Below are 20,917 nucleotides of genomic sequence, written 5' to 3'. Positions count from 1 at the left end.
TGTCGTTTCTTTCTCTTTAATATCACCAAAATTTGCCCTTTACTTTCTGAGCACACTACCAGAACCCTCATCCACACTCTTATCACCTCTCGCTTAGACTATTGCAACTTGCTTCTCACAGGTCTCCCACTTAGCCATCTCTCTCCTCTTCAATCTGTTCAAAATTCTGCTGCACGACTAATATTCCGCCAGTGTCGTTATGCTCATATTAGCCCTCTCCTCAAGTCACTTCACTGGCTTCCTATCCGTTTCCGCATACAGTTCAAACTCCTCTTATTGACCTATAAGTGCATTCACTCTGCAGCTCCTCAGTACCTCTCCACTCTCATCTCTCCCTACATTCCTCCCCGGGAACTCCGTTCACTGGGTAAATCTCTCTTACCTGCAGCACCCTTCTCCTCCACTGCTAACTCCAGACTCTGTTCCTTTTATCTTGCTGCACCATATTCCTGGAATAGACTTCCTGAGCCGGTACGTCAAGCTCCATCTCTGGCCGTCTTCAAATCTAAGCTAAAAGCCCACCTTTTTGATGCTGCTTTTAACTCCTAACCCTTATTCACTTGTTCAGAACCCTTATTTTATCATCCTCACTTTAATATTCCCTTATCTCTTGTTTGTCCTGTTTGTCTGGCCTAATTAGATTGTAAGCTCTGTCGATCAAGGACTGTCTCTTCATGTTCAAGTGTACAGCGCTGCGTACGTCTAGTAGCGCTTTAGAAATAATAAGTAGTAGTAGTAGATTCCAGTTTGTTTTCCCAGGGAAGCCATATAAACATTGAATAATAATGGCGACAAGGGAGAACCTTGTGGAACACCACAATTCGGAAACCAGTATTTAGAACAAGAGTTATTCTTATGGACACAATAACTGTGATGAGATAGCAATTCATGGAACCATTTAAAGCCAGGTTTCAATGCCCACAGCAACTCAGCTTTTCCAACAACAAGGCATGATCCACTACATCAAATGCAATGAATGTGTCAAATTGGAACAGTATAAACTGTTTTCCTAAGGTAGTAGGAACCAATAAAAGAATTTCAATTCTGTGACCTGGGCTGAAACGAAACTGAGAAAAATGTAAACATTGAAAGCTGTCCAAATATTCTGCAGACAGTTGTCCAACATAACAGCGCTTAACAAGCAATAATGAGCACTAATTGGCAATAATTAGTATTTACACACACAACTCGCTAAGCGTGTGCTGTAATGAACTGCGCCTACATTCTAAATCACGCAGTTCAAAAGGGGCATGGCTTTGGAGGGGGAAATGGGTGTTTCATGGGCATTTGCAAATTTACGCACGTTGTTATAGAATATGGCCCAGTAAATCTACTCGCAGGGATTTACGCCACATTTTCGTTGGTGTAAATGGATGCGCATAGTTTTAGGCTCTGGGATATCAACTAAGCATATTCTATGTACCGCGCCAAAATTTTATTGAATATGCTTAGGTGAAAATGACTTCTGTGCAGATTGTCCAGGCGCCATACATAGAATCTCCCCCAATGTGGCCAAGTTACATTTGGGGGGTTTTAGATTTTATTCCTCAGCTTTGAAAGCTCAAGGCAAGTTACAGAAGGTATATCCAGGTCAAGCTTTACTAAAATGCACAATTAATGTGTGTTAGGAGTCAGGGCCGCAAAGAGACTAAGTCGACGCCCCTCCCCCCCGATCCCAGGCCGCCGGCGCTGCAGTCCCCGGTCTCATCTGCCTGCCCTCGGCTCCGTCGACAGCCCCCCTCCGTCCACCACCGGGCCCCCTGCATTAACATTGGTTGAGCCTCATCTCCGTGTGGAAAGGCAGATCGCCTCCCTTCGGGCCTTCCCTTGCTGTGTCCCGCCCTTGTCTGATGTAACTTATGGTTTCCGCGAGGGCGGGACACAGGGAGGGAAGGCTCAAAGGGAGGCGATCTGCCTTTCCAAATGGAGCTGAGGCGCTGCCGATTTTAATGCAGGGGGCCCGGTGGTGGACGGAGGGGGGGATGTCCATGGATCCGAGGGCAGGCAGGTGAAACCGAGGACTGCAGCGCCGGTGGCCTAACCCTGGCACCGGGCCCCCCCCCCCTCGGTGGCCCTGTTAGGAGTAAATGGGGTCCCACTGCATAAAATGGTTCCTGCAATAAATAACATGCGCACATTAGCACGTGGTAAAGCAGAAGCACCTTTTAGTAAGCTGAGGTAGTTTGTATGCGTGAAATTGGCGCCAGTGGGTAAAAAGGCCTTTTAAATGGGGGCAGTAAGTGGCCGTGTGCTAATATTAAAAGTAATGCATGGCTGTTACTTCCTGAAACTTTACCGTCACCTACTTACTTGGTGGTAAGGGCTCAGACGCTACTGGTGCAGTAATCAGGCAGCGTGCAGCAATGTGGCTGCGCTGCTGATTACCACCAGGAATCCCCCCCATGATGTAGAAAATTATTTTCTATTGGGGCAAACAGCACACGTTCCTACGTGTGTCAGTTTTGAACTACTGCCCAGCTACCACGTGGCCCATGTGGTAATTTCATTTTTTTTTAATGTGTGTCGACTAATCGTGCCAGAAATTTTCCATTGCGTGGCGCTAACCAGGTGGTAAGCAGCATTGTATGCGCGTAGACCATTACTGCCCGGTTAACACATCAGACCATACCGCTAGGTCAGTGGGTGGTGGTAAGGTCTCAGGCCCAAAATGGACGCGCGCCAATTTTTATTTTGCCGCACGTCCATTTTTGGCCCAACAAAAAAAAGACTTTTTTTGCAGGTGCACTGAAAAAATGGATCTGCGCACGTCCAATACACGCATCTGCACCAGCACAGGCCATTTTTCAGTGCACCTTAGTAAAAGGACTATACCACATACAACTTAGGTGGTTTCCATCTAGAACATACATAGTAAAACATATTTAAAACAGCACAGACAAAGACTTCCATTAAGACCATTCTTCAATGCATAACTGCTCAGAACAACAAGACATTGGCGCCGACTCCGTGGGTGCTATGGGTGCTCAAGCACCCCCAATATTTCCCCACCGGAACCGGAAGTTCCCCAGGAGCCAGCCCGCTGCCCCACAACAGTCCTTCGCCTGCCCCTCGTCTTCCTGCATGCCGCCCATAACTTAACATCTTACCAGGGTCCCGGCGGCAGCAGTAGTGAAAGGCGAGCACGAGCAGGCTCGGCGAGTTGGCGCTTCAGCCTGCCTTCCCTTCTCGTTGTTCTCAGCTCTGCCTCTGGTCCCTCCCTTGTGGAAACAGGAAATGAGGGCGGGACCAGAGGCAAAGCTGAGAGCAACAAGAAGGGAAGGCAGGCTGAACTTAGCGCCGACTTGCCAAGCCTGCTCATGGTCATCTTTCACTACTGCTGCCGCGGGGACCCCGGTAAGATGACTTTTAAGTTATGGGCGGCATTCAGGAAGGCGAGGGGTAGGCGAAGGACTGTTGTGGGAGAAGAGGTTGGGCTGGAACGCGAGTCGGAGGGAGGGAGGGGCTGGAACTCGGAAGGGGGTCTGGTACTTGGAGGGAGGGGGAGGAATTGGGGTCTGGAACTCTGAGGACAGGGGGGCTGGAACTCTGAGGAGAGGGAGGGGGAGGGGGCCTGGAACTCTGAGGAGAGGGAGGGCGAAGGGAGGGGGAGAAATGCACCACCTGTAAAAAAAAATTAAGCACCCCCAGTCATTTTGAAAAGTTGGCTCCTATGCAACAAGACCTCAACGTATCAATTAGAAAAATGCTGTCACAAAACTACTTCTCACTTGAGATGCTGCTAACTCTTTTCACCAAGGGTGTATTGTTTTGCCCAGGGGTTCAGCGGTAGGGTGTTTTTTGTTTGTCTCGGCTTTCTTTTTTTAGCATATGTGCCATGTCAGATTTTGGCTCTCTTACAGACCTTCTCTCTGTGACATGCTTCCATGACCTCCTCTGTGTGTTTTCTTCCTAGCAATCGGACCAGCTTTATCTCTTCAGAAAGAGACAGCATTAGCTCAGCAGGAATATTTGCCAGCTCGGACTTGGGAGAGGTGGAGGAAAGCAACATTCAGACGGTAACGTTCCACTTCACACAAAACCACTCTGCGTACTATCCACTGTCAGGAATCTGAAATTTCTAGAAAACTGAACGTAGCCAAATTATGACTCCTTTAGGAATCCCACTTTAAGAGGCATTCAGAGGAGGACAGTCACTTTCCCTACAGTGCAAAAAAAAACAAAACCAGTCTGTTCTTGAACAGGACAAAGTCCTGCTTCATCTAGTATCGGGGCAGAGCAGCTTGATAATGTGGCCCTCGTGCCAGGCAGGATGGGGCAGGCAGTCCGGGCTCCTGTCAGTCTTCTTGAGTGTCACCGGCAGCTTCTTTCCATGACCCCATCCTCTCCTGCAGAGCGAGTCACAGCAGAGATACCTCCCCTAAGATTTCCCTAGCGGTAGAGACGAGGAACTGGCTCTAGAAGAGCTGGTTGAGGTTATTGCAAGGAGGAAGGTATTTTTGAACAGGTTTTATTTATTCTATTTGGGCTGGGTAGGTGAATAGTGAATAAGTACAAGAGAGCCAAGTTTTTAAAAATATGTATTAACAATAAACCAACACAAAACAGACCAACAGTTCTCAAAATCACAACCCAAACTGGGCTCCGGGTATCACTCTCGCAAACTCGGTGTTCAGATTCTACTGTTTCAGTGTCCCTTGCATATCTCTTTACCTTATCAGTTGTTTCTCTCTGAACCAGGGGTTCTCAACCCGGTCCTCGGGGCACACCAAGCCAGTTAGGCTTTCAGGATACCTACAGTGAATATGCATGAGATAGATTTGCATACAATGGAGGCAGTACATGCAAATTTACAGGGCCGGCTCAAGGGACGGTGCTGCCTTGAGCCAACTTTTGGTTTGGCAGCTTCCTGTTAGCATACACCCATTGGCATGCCCCCCACCCCTCAGGCCATCCTCCCCTCGGCCCACCTTGAAAGGTAGTTTCCCTCTCCTGAATACCGGCAGCGTTTCACCTAACACTATCCGCATCGGCCCTATGGAAACAGGAAGGAGGGCCGGGACGTGGCAGACGAAAGATGCTGGGGCGCTGATGCGGGTATTGTTAGGTGAAATTCTGTCTTGTGTTTGGGAGGGGAAAACTGATTTTAAAGGTATACAGGGAAAGGTGGCCTCAGACAGAGAGAAGGTTGTCGGTTCTTCTTTTTTTCCCTGCACATGCAGCACCACCAGGTAAGCTCTGGGCCAGCTTAACGCATCAACCTTTTCTCACATAAGCACGCAATTCTGGAATATACTACCACGCAACTTGAAAACAATCCACGAACTAACCAACTTCCGCAAACTACTGAAGACTCATCTCTTCGATAAAATTTACTGTAAGGAGCAATACACATTGTTAAAATCTACCCCTCTCTAGACCCCCGCAGGACCCTTGCCCACGGAGGTGTACAGAGGGTTTGTTCTTCTAGGATCTTGTTGATCATCCCCTCCCTAAATTCCAGCGAAACCCCATTCCATGGTGTTACGAATCAGGGTTCTAAGGAGCGCCTCCGGTCATGGAGGTGTGGGGGGGGGGGGGGGGTGACAGAAGGCGCAGTTCAGATCTAATTCCCATGACCACAGCTTTCTGTCTCTGTGGGTCTAAGTGAATCTTTGGCCATCTATGTTCCCACATGAAATCTATATGAGTGAGAGTGAATTTTTACTTGTGCATGTGTAAGATAAGTACAAGAGAAAGGAGAGATTAAAACAGAGACTGGAGCAGTTTTGTGATAGAAATAGTATTTTATTCTCACCCAAATCAGGACTTCAAGTTGGTACAAACATCAGACAGATTCAGGGTTCAACCGGCCAGAGCTTCGCCCTTGTCCGAATCAAGTTGGGGAGGGACTCCGATGATAGCTCTGATACACAGTTCTTATATAGCATTTTCAGTACATACAACTCAATTGGAGAGGGACTTTTTTTCTAATCTTTCTTCATCTCTGAATCATACTTAACCGCAGGTCAGGTGCCCACCTACCCCTCCTCTCAAAGATTTCTTCATAGTGCCAATTTCAACACTTTTAAACCTCTTTCCTAATACTGAGAGAGATCTATGTCTTTCTATCTTGTGATTCTGGGAGCCATGTTATAAAGACGACTCCATTTTAAGAACCAAGCTTTTTACCATTTTTGTCATTAATTTCTACATCGTAAGTGTTACACTCAATTGAAAGGTTTGTACCAGGTTTCAATAAGACTCACCAAGCAGTCCTGCTCTTGCAGGCTCTCAGCTATAAGGCCATCAGCTGGTTATCAGGCCTAGTCAGTGCTTTTCAGCTGTTTAAGCTATGTAACTTGGCCCACCACTATTCCAGTGGATAGGTCTCAAGCTGGGACACATATTAACAACATGAAGTCCACACTCACTGTTCCAGAAATACACCAATACGTTCTTTTCTGAACTCTCATCCCCCGTAATCTCATCACACTTAAACCTTCACTCACAGAAAATGTTATACCGAATGTTCTTTTGCTAAGGTTCTATCACCCTACCAATTTCCCGTTGTCTCTTTCCATTGTTCTTTTCCTTGTCCTATTCCCTAACGACACCTTGACTTTGTCTCGCTTAACTTCTCACAATCTAATCCATAACTGATTGTAACAAATTGCATTTCCATTATTTACAATGTATTGTAAGCCACACTGAGCCCACAAATAGGTGGGAAATGTGGGATACAAATGCAGTAAAATAAAAAATACCCTTTAGGGCCAGTGATATCACAGGCTCAGACGTTTGGCACCCTTTACCCCCTGCGCCTTGCGCCAGAGCCTCACCTGATCCATTGGTTAAGCCAGCCCTGCAAGTATAATTCATGCATATGTAACCCTGGTCTCATCAGTCCGGTCACTTGCTAGCTTGTCTCAGGGCAGGAGAACCTGAGGTCAGGGCCACAAAGAAAGGGAAGGGTCTTTTATTTCTTCTTAGCTGTAGTTTTTCTAGTCACACGCACTGAACTTGGGCGTAGGCCAGGGCCGGATAAAAATCTGGAAGGCCGTAGGGTTTTGAGCTGGGGCTTTATTTCTCTTTACTTTTTCCTGTACCAGTCTGGGAGTAAATGAGTTTCACTCGCACTCAAAGACTCCTGGCCAGACGTTATGCAAACAATCCAAAACTTTACTGAAGATTCTGCAAAAGACAGTTCAAATCCTCTTTCAAACAGTCAATTTGTAATCCACCTTGATATCACATGCAAACAATAAATCCAGAGCCAAACTCGGGGATATGGTATATCTTCTCACATGCAATTATAATCCTACAGTTTACAGGTCCTTCTGGGTGTAATGACCTAAGGGTGTGCCTGCTGCACTTGTGCAGTAAGCAGATACTCGTTTTGGACCAGACCTCCCTGTCTCTCCACACTCCCCTCCCAAAAGAGTAGTTCTCCGGGCTACCACTTTTGGCTCCAAACAGATCATTCCTGTTCCTGCTCTCAGGCTGGGATCCCCTATTTCCCACCTGGAGCAATCTTCTACTTCACGGTTAATGCTTTACTGGCAGAAACCTCCTCTTTGGCCAGACTTAGTTTCTTGGACTCATCCAGGACAACCCCCCTCTTCAAAAGGGTCCGGGTGGGGGTAGAGGCAACCAGAGACCTTGTGCGAACCCCAACAGTCACATTTACGAACTCCTAACTTCTCCCCTACTGTCATTCAACTACCAGAAACATTTCCCTCTGCAATTTACCCAGGAACCCACCCACTTGGGCTGGATCCTTTACCACCCAAAACCTCAGAATCCTTTACCACCCAAAACCTCAGAATCCTCCCCTCAGTAACTTTGGAGAGTTCTCTCGTGATCTTTGTCAGTCCCCACTATAATTTGTATCAGCTCTGCAGTAAGTACACACAGGAAATCCAATATGGTAGCATTTAACTTTCAAAAAGGAGACCGTGATAAAATGAGAAGAACAGTCAAAATAAAACTTGAGCAGCTTCAAAGGTCAAAAATTTGCATCATGCATGGATGCTGTTCAAGACTACCATCCTGGAAGCCCCGGCCAGTTATATTTCATGTATTAAAAAAGGAGGAAGAAAGGCCAAACGACAGCCAGCATAGTTAAAAAGTGAGGTGAAGGAAGCTATTGCAGCTAAAAGAAAATCCTTCAGAAAACGGAAGAAGCATCCGACAGAAAGAATAAGAAACAACATAAGGAATGGCAAGTCAAATGCAAAGCGCTGATAAGGAAGGCAAAGAGAGACTTTGAAAAAAAGATTGAATTAGAGGCAAAAACACATAGTAAAAACGTTTTTAGGTATATTAAAAGCAAGAAACCAGCAAAAGAATCAGTTGGACAGCTAGATGACTGAGGGGTAAAGGGGGCACTCAGGGAAGACAAAGCTATAGCAGAGAGATTAAATTAATTCTTTACTTCCGTCTTCACCGAGGAAGATTTGGGAGAGATACCAGTGCCAGAAAGCTGATGAGTCAGAGAAACTGAATCAAATCTCTGTAAACCTGGAAGATGTAATGTGACAATATAACAAATTGAAGAGTAGCAAATCACCTGGACTGGATGGTATTCATCCCAGAATATTGATAGAATTGAAAAATGAACTTGCAGAACTATTTTCAGTAATATGTAATTTATTGTTAAAATCAAGCATGGTACCAGAAGGTTGGAGGGTGGCCAATGTAACACTGATTTTTTTAAAAAATGTTCCAGAGGTGATCTTTGAAATTATAGACCAGTGAACCTGACGTCAGTGCCAGGCAAAATGGTAGAGACTATTATAAAGAACAAAATTACAGAGCATATTCATAAGCATGGATTAATGAGACAAAGCCAACATGGATTTAGTAAAGGGAAATCTTGACTCACCAATCTACTACATTTCTTTGAAGAGGTGAACAAATGTGGATAAAGGTGAGCCAGTCAATATTGTGTATCTGGATTTTCAAAAGGCATTTGACAAAGTGGAGGAATGGCCTAGTGGTTAGAGCACCCGGCTTAACTTCCAGAAGTGGCCAGTTCAAATCCCACTGCTTCTCCTTGTGATCTTGAGCAAGTCACTTAACCCTCCGTTGCCTCAGGTACCAACTTAGATTGAGAGCTCTCCTGGGACAGAGATAATACCCAATGTACCTGAATATAACTCACCTTGAGCTACTACTCAAAAAGGTGCGAGCAAAATCCAAATAAATAAAATGCCTCATGAAAGACTCCAGAGGAAATTGGAGAGTCATGGGTAGGAGGTAGTGTTCTATTGTGGATTAAAAACTGGTTAAAAGATAGAAAACAGAGAGTAGGGTTAAATGGTTAGTATTCTCAATGGAGAAGTATAAATAGTGGAGTTCCCAAGGGGTCTGTGCTTGGGACTACTGCTTTTTAATATATGTTAAACTCTTAAACCATACTCGGAAAAGATGAGTACAATCATATTCACTAATCTGGAGAAACGTTAAGAGTTGATAAGATTTAAGAAATTTATAAGATTTTCAAAGTTAAAAAAGTAGTTACACACACCTAATGCCCATTGATCAGGTGGGGGGGCATAAGACTTGTCATTGAAAATCATTCTATGATATTGACCGGTAGCACCGCTGAAAGCTCAGGTGAAGATAATTATAATAAGAAACATAAAATTGTTGGAGTGCTTTAGAGCGCGTGCACCTCTACTGGACTGTATGCTCTCTAAGCTAAGTCCGAGGAATAGCTTAGGTCAGTGGTTCCCAAACCTGGTCCTGGAGGCACCCCAGCCAATCTGGTTTTCAGGCTATCCGTGATGAATATTCATGAGAGATAAGTACATAAGTAATGCCACACTGGGAAAAGACAAAGGGTCCATCGAGCCCAGCATCCTGTCCACGACAGTGGCCAATCCAGGCCAAGGGCACCTGGTGAGCTTCCCAAACGTACAAACATTCTATACATGTTATTCCTGGAATTGTGGATTTTTCCCAAGTCCATTTAGTAGTGGTTTACGGACTTGTCCTTTAGGAAACCATCTAACCCCTTTTTAAACTCTGCTAAGCTAACCGCCTTCACCACGTTCTCCGGCAACGAATTCCAGATATTTGCAGGCAGTGCATGCGAATCTCTCTCTCATCAATATTCATTGTAGATGTTCTGAAAACCTGACTGATTGGGGTGCTTCCAGGACCAGGTTTGGGAACCACTGACCTAGTGGTTAGTGCAGTGGACTTTAAACCAAGAGACCTAGGTTCAAATCCCACTTTAATATTGGGATCTTGCCACAATTCCAGGAATAACATGTATAGAATGTTTGTACGTTTGGGAAGCTCACCAGGTGCCCTTGGCCTGGATTGGCCGCTGTCGTGGACAGGATGCTGGGCTCAATGGACCCTTGGTCTTTTCCCAGTGTGGCATTACTTATATACTTATGTACTTGTGATCTGGATTGGCTACTGTTGGAAACACGATACTGGGCTTGATGGACCTTCGGTCTGTCCCAGTATGGCAACACTTATGCTTATCTAATATAATAAAACGCACCCTCAACATTCTGAGGACAACGTTCTGTGAAGCCATGAAGCCATCTGACGTCACTCCCAGGCTGAAGGGTTCGTGGATTCGTGGTGTGAAGCCTTCAAGCCAGCCAGCCGTCTCTGCCCCGCCCTCACGTCAAACCAAACAAATCCGGAAGCGAAGCGTCAGGGAAGGAGGCGGCGCTCCCGACGTCTAGCTTTCCCTTCGCTGTGTTCCGCCTTGGCGGAACACAGCGAAGGGAAAGCTAGACGTCGGGAGCGCCGCCTCCTTCCCTGACGCTTTGCTGCACAAACCGCCACGGAGGTAAAGTTAAAAAGAAGAAAAAAAAAAAAAGGGATGCATGGATGCGAAGGGGGGGGGGGGGCATGGATGCGAAGGGGGGGGGGCATGGATGCGAAGGGGGGGGGAGAAGATGGCGGGCCAGGCTGGGACATGGGAGAGAGAGGAGCATGGATGCGAGGGGGGGTCATGGAAGGGAGAGAGGGGACTTGCTGGAAAAGGATGAATGGAGGCGGCAGGGGACAGAGGAGCATGGATGGGCATGGATTGGGAGGGCAGGACTAGAGGGAGAGAGGGAAATTGCTGGATAGGGATGAATAGAGGGGACAGATGGGCATGGATGGATATGGATTGCAGGGCAGGCCTCAGGGAGAGAGGGCAATTGCTGGATAGGGAAAAATGGAGGGGCCAGGTGACAGAGGAGCATGGATGGGCATGGATTGGAAGGGCAGTACTCAGGGAGAGGGGAATTGCTGGATAGGGATGAATGGAGGGGACAGATGGGCATGGATGGATATGGATTGCAGGGCAGGCCTCAGGCAGAGAGGGGAAATGCTGGATAGGGATGAATGGAGGGGGCAGGTGACAGAGAAACATGGATGGCCATGGATTGGGAGGGCAGGGCTCAGGGAGAGAGGGGAATTGCTGGAAAAGGATGAATGGAGGGGGCAGGGGACAGATGGCCATGGATTGGGAGGGCACGGCTCACACTCTCTCTCTCATATACAATGTCTTTCTGACTCTCACTCTCACACACTCTGTCTCACACTGTATCACATTCACTCTCTATGTGCCACACAGTCACTCACACACTCGCTTGGTCTCATACACTCACTCTCACAGAGAATCTATGTCTCACACACATTCTCTCTCTCGCCCACACACACACACTCTCTCTCACACTGTGTCTCACATACACACTTGCACACACTCTCATTCTCACACACACACACTCTCTCACAAACACACTCACACCCAGACTCACTCTCTCTCTCACACACTCACACTTTCACTCTGACTCTCAAACAGTCACTCTCACATACACTCTCCCAAACATACACACTCCGAGGAAAACCTTGCTAGCGCCCGTTTCATTTGAGTCAGAAACGGGCCTTTTTTACTAGTGTTCTTATAAATATGAAACTGAATTAAAGTTTACTTAAGAGTCTGAACCAGAACACACTCATGTTTGCCCTCACTAACACACCTTCCTTCCTGAAAAACAGGTCAGTTCAGAGATCATCTCAGGGAGGTCAGAGCATATTGTGATGTCATTACAAAATATTGGAAGCTGCCCTGCCATTGGTTAGTAGTCATAACTGTATGCAAATTTCTCTACAAAGAAGGAACAAGATTTTCTGAATCTTCAAGCCATTCTCTTCTGTATTTGAGACTCATGATGCATATATTTTACACGAGCTTTCTGCTAATGATGTTTTAAATATCGTTCCCCAGCAGGATCAGTGGCAGTCAACCTCCCTGTGCAATGGCGCTTTCCTGTCACTCAGAAAGGTTAACCTTGATTACTTAGCCTTGGATTTTAATTCTGCATCACCATCGCCTGTACAGAAGGTAGGAAAATGTTTAATATTAACATATGATGGCTTTATTTCACGGATATGGAACAAAATAGTGAGGAGAAACCAAGGAGGATACCAAAAAACTTTTATTGGGGTTCTAAAAAACAACCCAACACGGCCGTGTTTCTGCCCTAAGGCCTGCCTCAGGGGTCTTGATCAAACTCAGGTGTTGCAGTGTGATATAATATACCGGTGAGAATTTGGGCCCAATATAGGGATAATCAAAAAACTTCTTTAATCTCTTCTACTTGGAAAATGGCGTGTTGTCAGTTAGAAAATCTAACTGGGGAGTAGGAAATGATTATAAAGTGCAATATAGTGTTTTTAGGTCATTCCTCCTTCCCATAGTGCACAGAATGAGCCTCCCCTCTGACCTACTGTCCCCTGGTGGTGTAGTGGGCAGGGGCGTAGTTATGTGGGGCCACGGGGGCCTGGGCCCCTGTAGATTTGGCCCTGGACCCCCTGCCGGCAACCCTCTCGACCCCCCCGCTCCCGCCGCAACCCGCCGTCGCAGTCTGCTACCTTTGCTGGCAGGGAACCCCAACCCCCGCCAGCCGAGGTCCTCTTCTTCCTTCGTTCTGTTTCTGAGTCTGACGTCCTGTACATACAACGTGGAAGACGTCAGAATCAGAAACAGAACAAAGGAAGAAGAGGACCTCGGCTGGCGGGGGTTGGGGTTCCCCGCCAGCAAAGGTAGGCGACGGCGGGGGATGGTTGGCGGCAGGAGAGGGGGTTGAGAGAGTCGGCGCCGGGGGGGGGGGTGGAGGGGGTCAAAGTTGTTGGTGGCAGCACCGGGGGGGGGGGGGGGGGGGGAGGCTAAATGTGCCCCCTCACCTCGGGCTCTGGATCCCCCTCCTGCCGAAGTCTGGCTACGCCCCTGGTAGTGGGTAGTCAGGGCAGGAGCAATTTCCAGTAATTCCTGCCTGTGCCAGCTCCAATCTCAAATAGGCTGCTATAGTCTCCAGCGGCAGTCTCACAGGACTGGCACTACAGGTCGCAGCAGCCATTTTGGCAGTGGAAAGGACATAGGCAGGAGCAACTGAGGATCGCTTCTGCCCTGACTACCCACTAGACCACCAGGAGATGGTCGGTAGGCCTGGGGGGGAGGGGTTCATTCTGTGCACATAGGAGAGGGAGGGAGGGGGCTCATTCTGTGCATGGAGAAGAGGGAGTGGGGGCTCATGCCATGCAGGGGCTGGGCTGGGTCCTAGCAGTCAGTTTCAGCTTCTACGAAAAATGAGCAGCAAATTTCAGCTGCAGATTCAAAATTGAAGAAACTGGTTTTGGTCACCCTCTATAGTAGAGACCTTTTTTTACTAAAGTGCATGAATTAGCACATGTTAAACTGCTACTGCGTAAGTGTGGTAACTGGTTTTGCATTATTTTAACAGTTAGTGTGGGCTAGTTCATGCTTAAGGGCATTTTATGTTGGTAGGCAGTTTCTAGGCAAGACCAGGGGCGTAGCTACATGGGGCCACAGGGGCCTGGGTCCCCATAGATTTGGTCCTGGACCCTCCTACCGACGACCCTCTTGACCACCCGCTGCCAATCCTCCCCCGCCATCGCCGTGGGCTACCTTTGCTGGTGGGGGACCCCAACTCCCGCCAGCCGAGGTCCTCTTGCTTCCCGCAGAAGACTTTGTTCTGTTTCTGACGTCCTGCAGAAACAGAACGAAGCCTTGCACGGGGACCTCGGCTGGCAGGGATTGGGGTCCCACGCCAGCAAAGGTAGGCGACGATGGCAGCGGCGGGAGGGGGGGGTCGAGAGGGTCGTCAGCAGGGGGGGGCAAAGTTGGTGGTGGTGGCGGGGGGGGGGGGGGGCGGCCCGGCAATGGCGGGGGGGGCTAAAATGTGCCCCCTCCCGCTGAAGTCTGGCTACGCCCCTGGGCAAGACATGGGTGAAGAATGGGCATGAAGACTATATTACAGTTAACAGCTACAGCATTTGGGGGGGGGGGGGCACCACCACTATCCCACCTCCACCCCAAACTAGACCTATGGTTAAAATGTGGCCAATGAAAATCTTGATTTGCTGCCTGCCTGGTCTGCTGCTTCCTGCTGTTAATCACTGTGGCTGGGACTGGCACAGGCTCATCTCCTTCTGTACCCTTCTCCTCTGCCTGCCCCTCAGACATGCACAGAGTGGGCAATCAGATTACTGCTGCAATTAAATTGGCGCTCGGGATACAAATTTATTTGAAATTGCTGTCACCCTTCTTTCATTAAAAATCCTTTATACGTTTAATGCGTTCGACTCTGAAACTGGTATTTTTCATTATGGGCTACTTCTGAATCGGTTGGTGTCCTGCTTCATAGACATTGAATACAATAGAGATTGTATTACACCATAATGTGCTTAACCAGAAGAATGTTTTTAGAGGGGAGTTTAGTGGTTCTGGAGATGATCTGAGAGAGCATTTCAGCAAATACCATTAATGATGCTCTTAAAAGTGAGAGTAAAGAATGTGTTTGTTGATTTTCTGTGTTCGTTGAGTATACTAGTGGCGTAGCCAAGGGTGGGCCTGGATGGGCCCAGGCCCACCTACTTTGGGCTCAGGCCCACCCAGTAGCAGCACACCTACCCTGTTTCCCCGAAAATAAGACATCCCCTGAAAATAAGACCTAGTAGAGGTTTTGCTGAATTGCTAAATATAAGGCCTCCCCCGAAAGTAAGACCTAGCAAAGTTTTTGTTTGGCTCCGATGGGACATGGACACAGACACCTTAATTTTTTTCGCTGCAACCCAAAGACGAAATAACATTAAAGAAATGCAAGAAACAAGACTGAGGTGGAAAATCTATCGTCCAGCAGACTCCTACCATTCTCTTTCACGCTTTTGTGAAGATCAACTACCGGTAAGTGAGCCCGGAAAGAAAAGAAACATCCTCCTTGCAGAAATAATAAAAGAAAAGAAAATGAGTAACCGAGCCCTTTCGGCACTGCTCCATCGCCCAAGGGCTAAGTCAGATTAGAAGGATGGAAAGTGTTGCAAATGTACAGGAGGAGCGCATAAAGCGCCACCAACGGGGAACGGAGCTACCGTAGAATTTTTTTTAACATTTGTAATACGGTAGGGATGATCCTGCGCCCTAAGCCCTCTCACAACCTCCCGAGACCCCCAGCCAGAGCAGCCCGGCCTCACATTCCATTACCTTCCCTAGTGCATACCCATCCTCCATTCCCAGCCCGGCCAGGGCGGCTATGCTCCGCTCGAGTCCTGCGGTCACTGTGGGCAGATAGGTGAGCCGCGGCGTACTCCTGCAGGATACCACCCCCCACTTCAATACTGTTCCTGACCGCCACAGTCCCCCTACTACTCCCGAGCCCGGCCCCGCTACTACAGAGTGCTACGGTATCCTCTGAGCTACAAGAGACTACTCGTGCACCCACGGTAAGAATTCTTCATGAAAAAATAAGACATACCCTGAAAATAAGACCTAGCGCATCTTTGGGAGCAAAAATTAATATAAGACACTGTCTTATTTTTGGGGAAACATGGTATGATTTGGCTGGCAGGGATCCCTAAGCCTCACCAGCCAAAAACTCCCAACAACTGTCCCTCCTGCATACCTTGTAAATAGCAGATCTTCGCCTGCAGCGAGCAGCAACTGATACATACTATTCACACCAGCCCCACAGCCTCTCCTCTGACGTATTCCCACCTACGCGGAAACAGGAAGTTGCATCAGAGGGAAGGCTGTGGGATCAACATGAGCAGTGTGTATTAGTTGCTGCATGCGAGGGAGGGAGGATGTTTGAGAGACCAAATGGCAAGCAGGCGAGAGAGGGAGAGACCAAATCACTTGTGGGACAGGGCAGAGTTATTCTGCCCAGGCCCACCCAAAAATTGGGTGTCTGGCTACGCCCCAGGAGTATACTACACAAATCCTTTTGCCTTCCACCATTCGGTTTGTTGCACTGATGTTTGCTCCACAGTAGAGAATACCATGGGGCAGGGGCGTAGCCAGACACCCAATTTTGGGTGGGCCTGGGTCCAAAATGGGTGAGCATAAGAACTGTGCCTTGTCCCACAAGTGATTTGGTCTCTCCTCTCTCATCTGCATGCTATATGGTCTCTCAAACAACCCATCTCCCCACACATACCTTGTAAATAACAGATTTTCACCGGCAGCAAGCAGCAACTAATACACACTGCTCATGTTGACCCCACAGCCTTCCCTCTGATGCAACTTCCTGTTTCCGCATAGGTGGGAATACATCAGAGGGAAGGCTGTGGGGCCAGTGTGAGCAGTATGTATCAGTCGCTGTTCGCTGCAGGCAAAGATCTGCTATTTACAACGTATGCAGGAGGAACAGTTGTTGGGAGTTTTCAGCTGGAGGGGCTTGGGGATCCCTGCCAGCCACATCATAGGTGTGCTGCTACTGGGTGGGCCTGAGCCCAAAGTGGGTAGACGTGGGCCCACCCTTGGCTACACCACTGCCACGGGGACAGTAATTAACGCACACTAAACTTCATCTTCACTTAGTGCCTCTTCAATAGGGTACTAACTGTGACCAGATTCTATATCTATTATGCAAATGTCCATGTGTTAATTGTTGAGCTCATAATGCGTATGCCCCTGACAATTAGCGCAGAGCCTTTACAACTAATGTGTGCTGATTTTTGCTGTTAGCGTGCATTAAGTGCAAAAAATGAACACAGTTAAGTAACAGAACCCCCCCCCCCCCCCCCATACTGTATTTCAGTGTCAGAAAAAGTGACAGTGCGTGTGAGGGGTCAGTTTGTGAAGCTTTTTTCCATTTGTAAACTGGCTTTACATGCAGAAAAGGGTTTTTATAAACTTGAAAGACCCTGTACATAACATAAAAAGTATGCAGTAAAATTCTATATGTGGTGTCTTAAGTTATGCGCGCTAATTTGGCCAAATTGCGTGCACAACTTAATAGATTAACAAACCAATCAGCACTGATAATTGGTACTTAACAACCAACTAGTGACATTAATTGGCTTTAATTAGAATTTATGTGCACAACTTTCTAGGCATATTCTACAACGCGGTGCGCATAAATTCTAATGTGCACAGTCGAAAATGGCCATGGGTGTGGAAGAGGTGAGTTGTGGGTGTTTCAAAAAAACTATGCGCACTATTATGGTATACGCCCGACCTGCGTCTAACTTAGGCACAGGTGTTTAGGCCTAGTTTTAGGCCTGGTGTGCCTAACTTTTAGTTTCAAGTGCTCGCGTGAGCATATTTTATAAACTACACCTAACTTTAGGCGTAGTTTGTAGAATCACGCTAACCGTGTGGTTTTTCAGCGCCAATTTTTAGGGCATCATTTATAGAATTTGGCCCACTCCAAATAGGATATAGCTTGGGAGGAACGGAGGCAGGGTTGCAGTGTATGGACATATTTTAGAAAACGTGTATACATGCGTAGAGTACATTTACACATTAGCACTTTTCGTAAACCAGGTGTAAATTTGTGTGCTGTTGAGGCTGGATCTGAGAGCCTGTTTTACAAAGACACGTTGGCACCTGCGTTACCCTTATAAAATAACAAAACCAGTATTGCACCTCACTAAATTAATTTATGTTTGACCTTCGGACATAATCACAACAACAGAGGAAAACCTCCACAGATAAGAGTATACTACGTATAAAACAGTAGAGGAAAAAAGAAAAGGAATCTCTCGCAGATGGTGTCCAAAGAACTTTAATTCAAAAATCTTCAGGAACATTAAAGAGACCTGACACAATTCGTGTTTCGGCCCTACTGGCCTGCATCCCTTGTGGATACGGCACTCAGCCAGTGTTTTGTGCACAAGCTTCTCATTGGAGACCTTTGTTTTTGAACGATTCTTCTGGGAATATATACAACAATATCAATTCCTAGACCCCCTGATGCAGGCCAGTAGGCCCGAAACACGAATCGTGTCGGGTCTCTTTAATGTACCTGAAGATTTTTGAATTAAAGTTCTTTGGACACCATCTGCGAGAGACTCCTCTTCTTCTTTCCTCTACTGTTTCATATGTGGTGGACCTTCAGACATGACACTCAGGAATAACAATTTTTCAGCAAGACTCCCACACCATGTTCATCATAGGTCTCCATCTTAGCCAATGTTTTAATTTTTAGAAAATTTTTTAATCCCTATTTAATAAAAATTTAGTCTCAGAAGCATTATAGAATTAATACTGTGGCATCATAGGTGTTTGAATAAGGGGATGGTCCTTGATACGTGTCAGAATTCAGGCCCCCTGCCGACCTATTAAGCAGATAAGTACCATTCTCTATTTGAAGTAATAATTCGGAGACTGAGGGTCCTGTTTACTAAGCTGTACTATAGGCGCGTTAGGAATATATGGGTGTCCCTAGCATTAGCACGCGATAAAAACGCTAGCTCACCTTAGTAAACGGGGCCCTGAATTTTTATTAAATATGGGTTTAAAAATGTTTTCTAAACATTAAAAAAAATTGGCTAAGAATGAAACCTATGACGAACATGGTGTAGGAATGTCGGTGAAAATTTCATATTCCCAAGTGACTCTTCTGAAGTCCAACATGAGCCTAAAAAAGTTAATTTAGGGAGGTGTATTATTGGTTATGTTGTATTTGAAAACCCTTCTTTTTGAAACCTTTATTAAATAGGTTTATATTAGGCATTTTTTTGCACCTCTCACCTAGATGTCCTGTTATAAAATTAAGCCCCTAATGTGGAGAGCAAAGGAACGGGAGCGTACGTAAAATTAACCCCCCCGTGAAACGTTTTCACCCCTGCCACGGCTGATGCATTCTGACCACGTTCTCCTTGTTTCTCCCACCGCAGAAGCCTTTTTTTCCGGAAGAAGAGAGGGTGGACTATGTTCAGGTGGATGAACAGAAGACTCAGGCTTTGCAGAACACTAAGCAGGAATGGACTGATGAGAGACAGTCAAAGGCATGAAAATAACAAAGGGGATAAGTTTCCTGGTTATTTGCACTAGAACGCACTATCAGCAATGCAGCTAAAGTAAGAAAGGGAATCAGAGAGTAGCATTTGATGCCTCTGCAGGCAATGGCACTCAGCTATCTTCTCTATTAGCCCCCAGAGCATCAGAATACTCGAGCGACTCTGGGCCATAGATCAGTTGTGTGGAAAGTGATGCAGATTCATTGTAGATATCCTGAAAACCTGACCTTCTGGGGAAGGGAGAGGGGAGCAGCCGCAGAAAGAGATCTAAAAGGAACTGTGGTATTGTGCTCAGGAGAACTTTCCAAAGCAATATTTCATTGTGTTTGAATACTGCTTTTATTTTCTCTATATTTTACAATTACTTTGTACTATATATTGGCATTTGACTAAAAGCATCCAGGAATTTTTTTTAATTCTAAACTGTAACATTTATTATGTGGTTATTTGAATATTGCAAGTTGGTTTCTTAATACTAGGTGCCTACGTGCGCCCAACATGCGCCAATTTTGACTTAACACCCGGCTACCGCGTGGCCCTTGCGGTAATTTCATTTTTTTTGGCGTGCGTCCGCTAGGCGCACCAGAAGATATTTTTATGTTCTGGCACGCAGGCGATAAGTACACATGTACACCATTGCCGCTTGGTTACCACGTAAGACCTTACCGCTGGGTCAATGGCTGGCGGTAAGGTTTCAGACCCAAAATAGACGCGCGGCAATTTTCATTTTGCCGCACGTCCCATTTTTGGCAAAAAGTTTTTAAAAGGCATTTTTACAGGTGCACTGAAAAATGATTCTGTACGTGCCCAAAACTATCACAGGCCATTTTTCAGCGTGCCTTTGTAAAAGGGCCCCCTAAGCGCATTCGCATTTTTAACACACCTATAATTAGCGCACACGCTAACCATGTAGGCGCCTATAAGGATATTGTAGGCGCGTACACGGTTAACGTGCATTAAAAACGGTAACACGCGTATAGCGGTTTAGTAAACAGGGCCCTTAGTATTTTGAAATTTGATATAACAAACGGAAATGTCTCTGAGAAGCATGAATAAACCCAGTACTTCATCGTAGTGGAAAGCATTCAGTTCTTATTGCAGAAACTACAGTGCCCAGTAGAAAGGAGCGTGCCGGATGAGGGATTTATACCAAGCATTAAAACGAGGTATTTCTCTCCCCTCTGGCAGCCCATGAGATGTGCAGCACGGTATCAATTGTACTGACACCTCATGTACCAATGGTTGGTTGGGTACAAAATTGATGTCTGTGGTATACTGTATTAGTTTATGCATTATAACGTTAGCTATTGCATTCACATTAGTGTTACAGAGAAAAAATCAACATTGCAAAAAAAAATGGAAAAATAATCTTTCCTTTCATGACTAAAAGATTTGGCTTTAGATGACATTGCCAGTCTGAGTAAATAATCCTTCACTGCATTTAGGTGCCCATACTTACACCAGGCAGCTGGCAAAAGTGTGAACACCTAAATGTTAGGCACGCTGGTACTGGATTAAGCTTGTATTCTATAAAGGAACTTAGGGGCCCAGGGCCGGGCAGTCTTCTATGGTCTGTGTCCTGATTATGGCTAGACAGATCTGGTTGGGCTGAAGCAGGCTTCAACAGCAACTCCGGTAGTTGCAAATTAAGCCAGTGCAAGGCAGACTTCTACAGTCTGTGTCCTGAAAATGG

General features: G+C 46.5%; 1 protein-coding gene across 4 annotated transcripts in view; it reads left to right on the top strand.

Annotated features, from left to right (window-relative positions):
* GAB3 (GRB2 associated binding protein 3) overlaps positions 1-19,933 on the top strand; it is a 204,994-nt gene extending 185,061 nt beyond the window's left edge. For 3 of the 4 annotated variants that reach the window (XM_030209401.1, XM_030209398.1, XM_030209400.1), the window contains 3 exons: positions 3,914-4,016; positions 12,188-12,304; positions 19,102-19,933. In XM_030209401.1, the coding sequence (XP_030065261.1) occupies positions 3,914-4,016; positions 12,188-12,304; positions 19,102-19,218 (337 nt within the window). In that variant the 3' untranslated portion in view covers positions 19,219-19,933. The remainder of the gene's footprint in view (positions 1-3,913; positions 4,017-12,187; positions 12,305-19,101) is intronic. The other variant, XM_030209399.1, reaches the window with a different exon arrangement.
* The last annotated feature ends 984 nt before the right edge of the window (positions 19,934-20,917 follow it).

This window comes from Microcaecilia unicolor, chromosome 7 (assembly GCF_901765095.1).
Source record: "Microcaecilia unicolor chromosome 7, aMicUni1.1, whole genome shotgun sequence".
NCBI lineage: Eukaryota > Metazoa > Chordata > Amphibia > Gymnophiona > Siphonopidae > Microcaecilia > Microcaecilia unicolor.
This window is presented reverse-complemented; position numbering and strand designations above follow the sequence as displayed.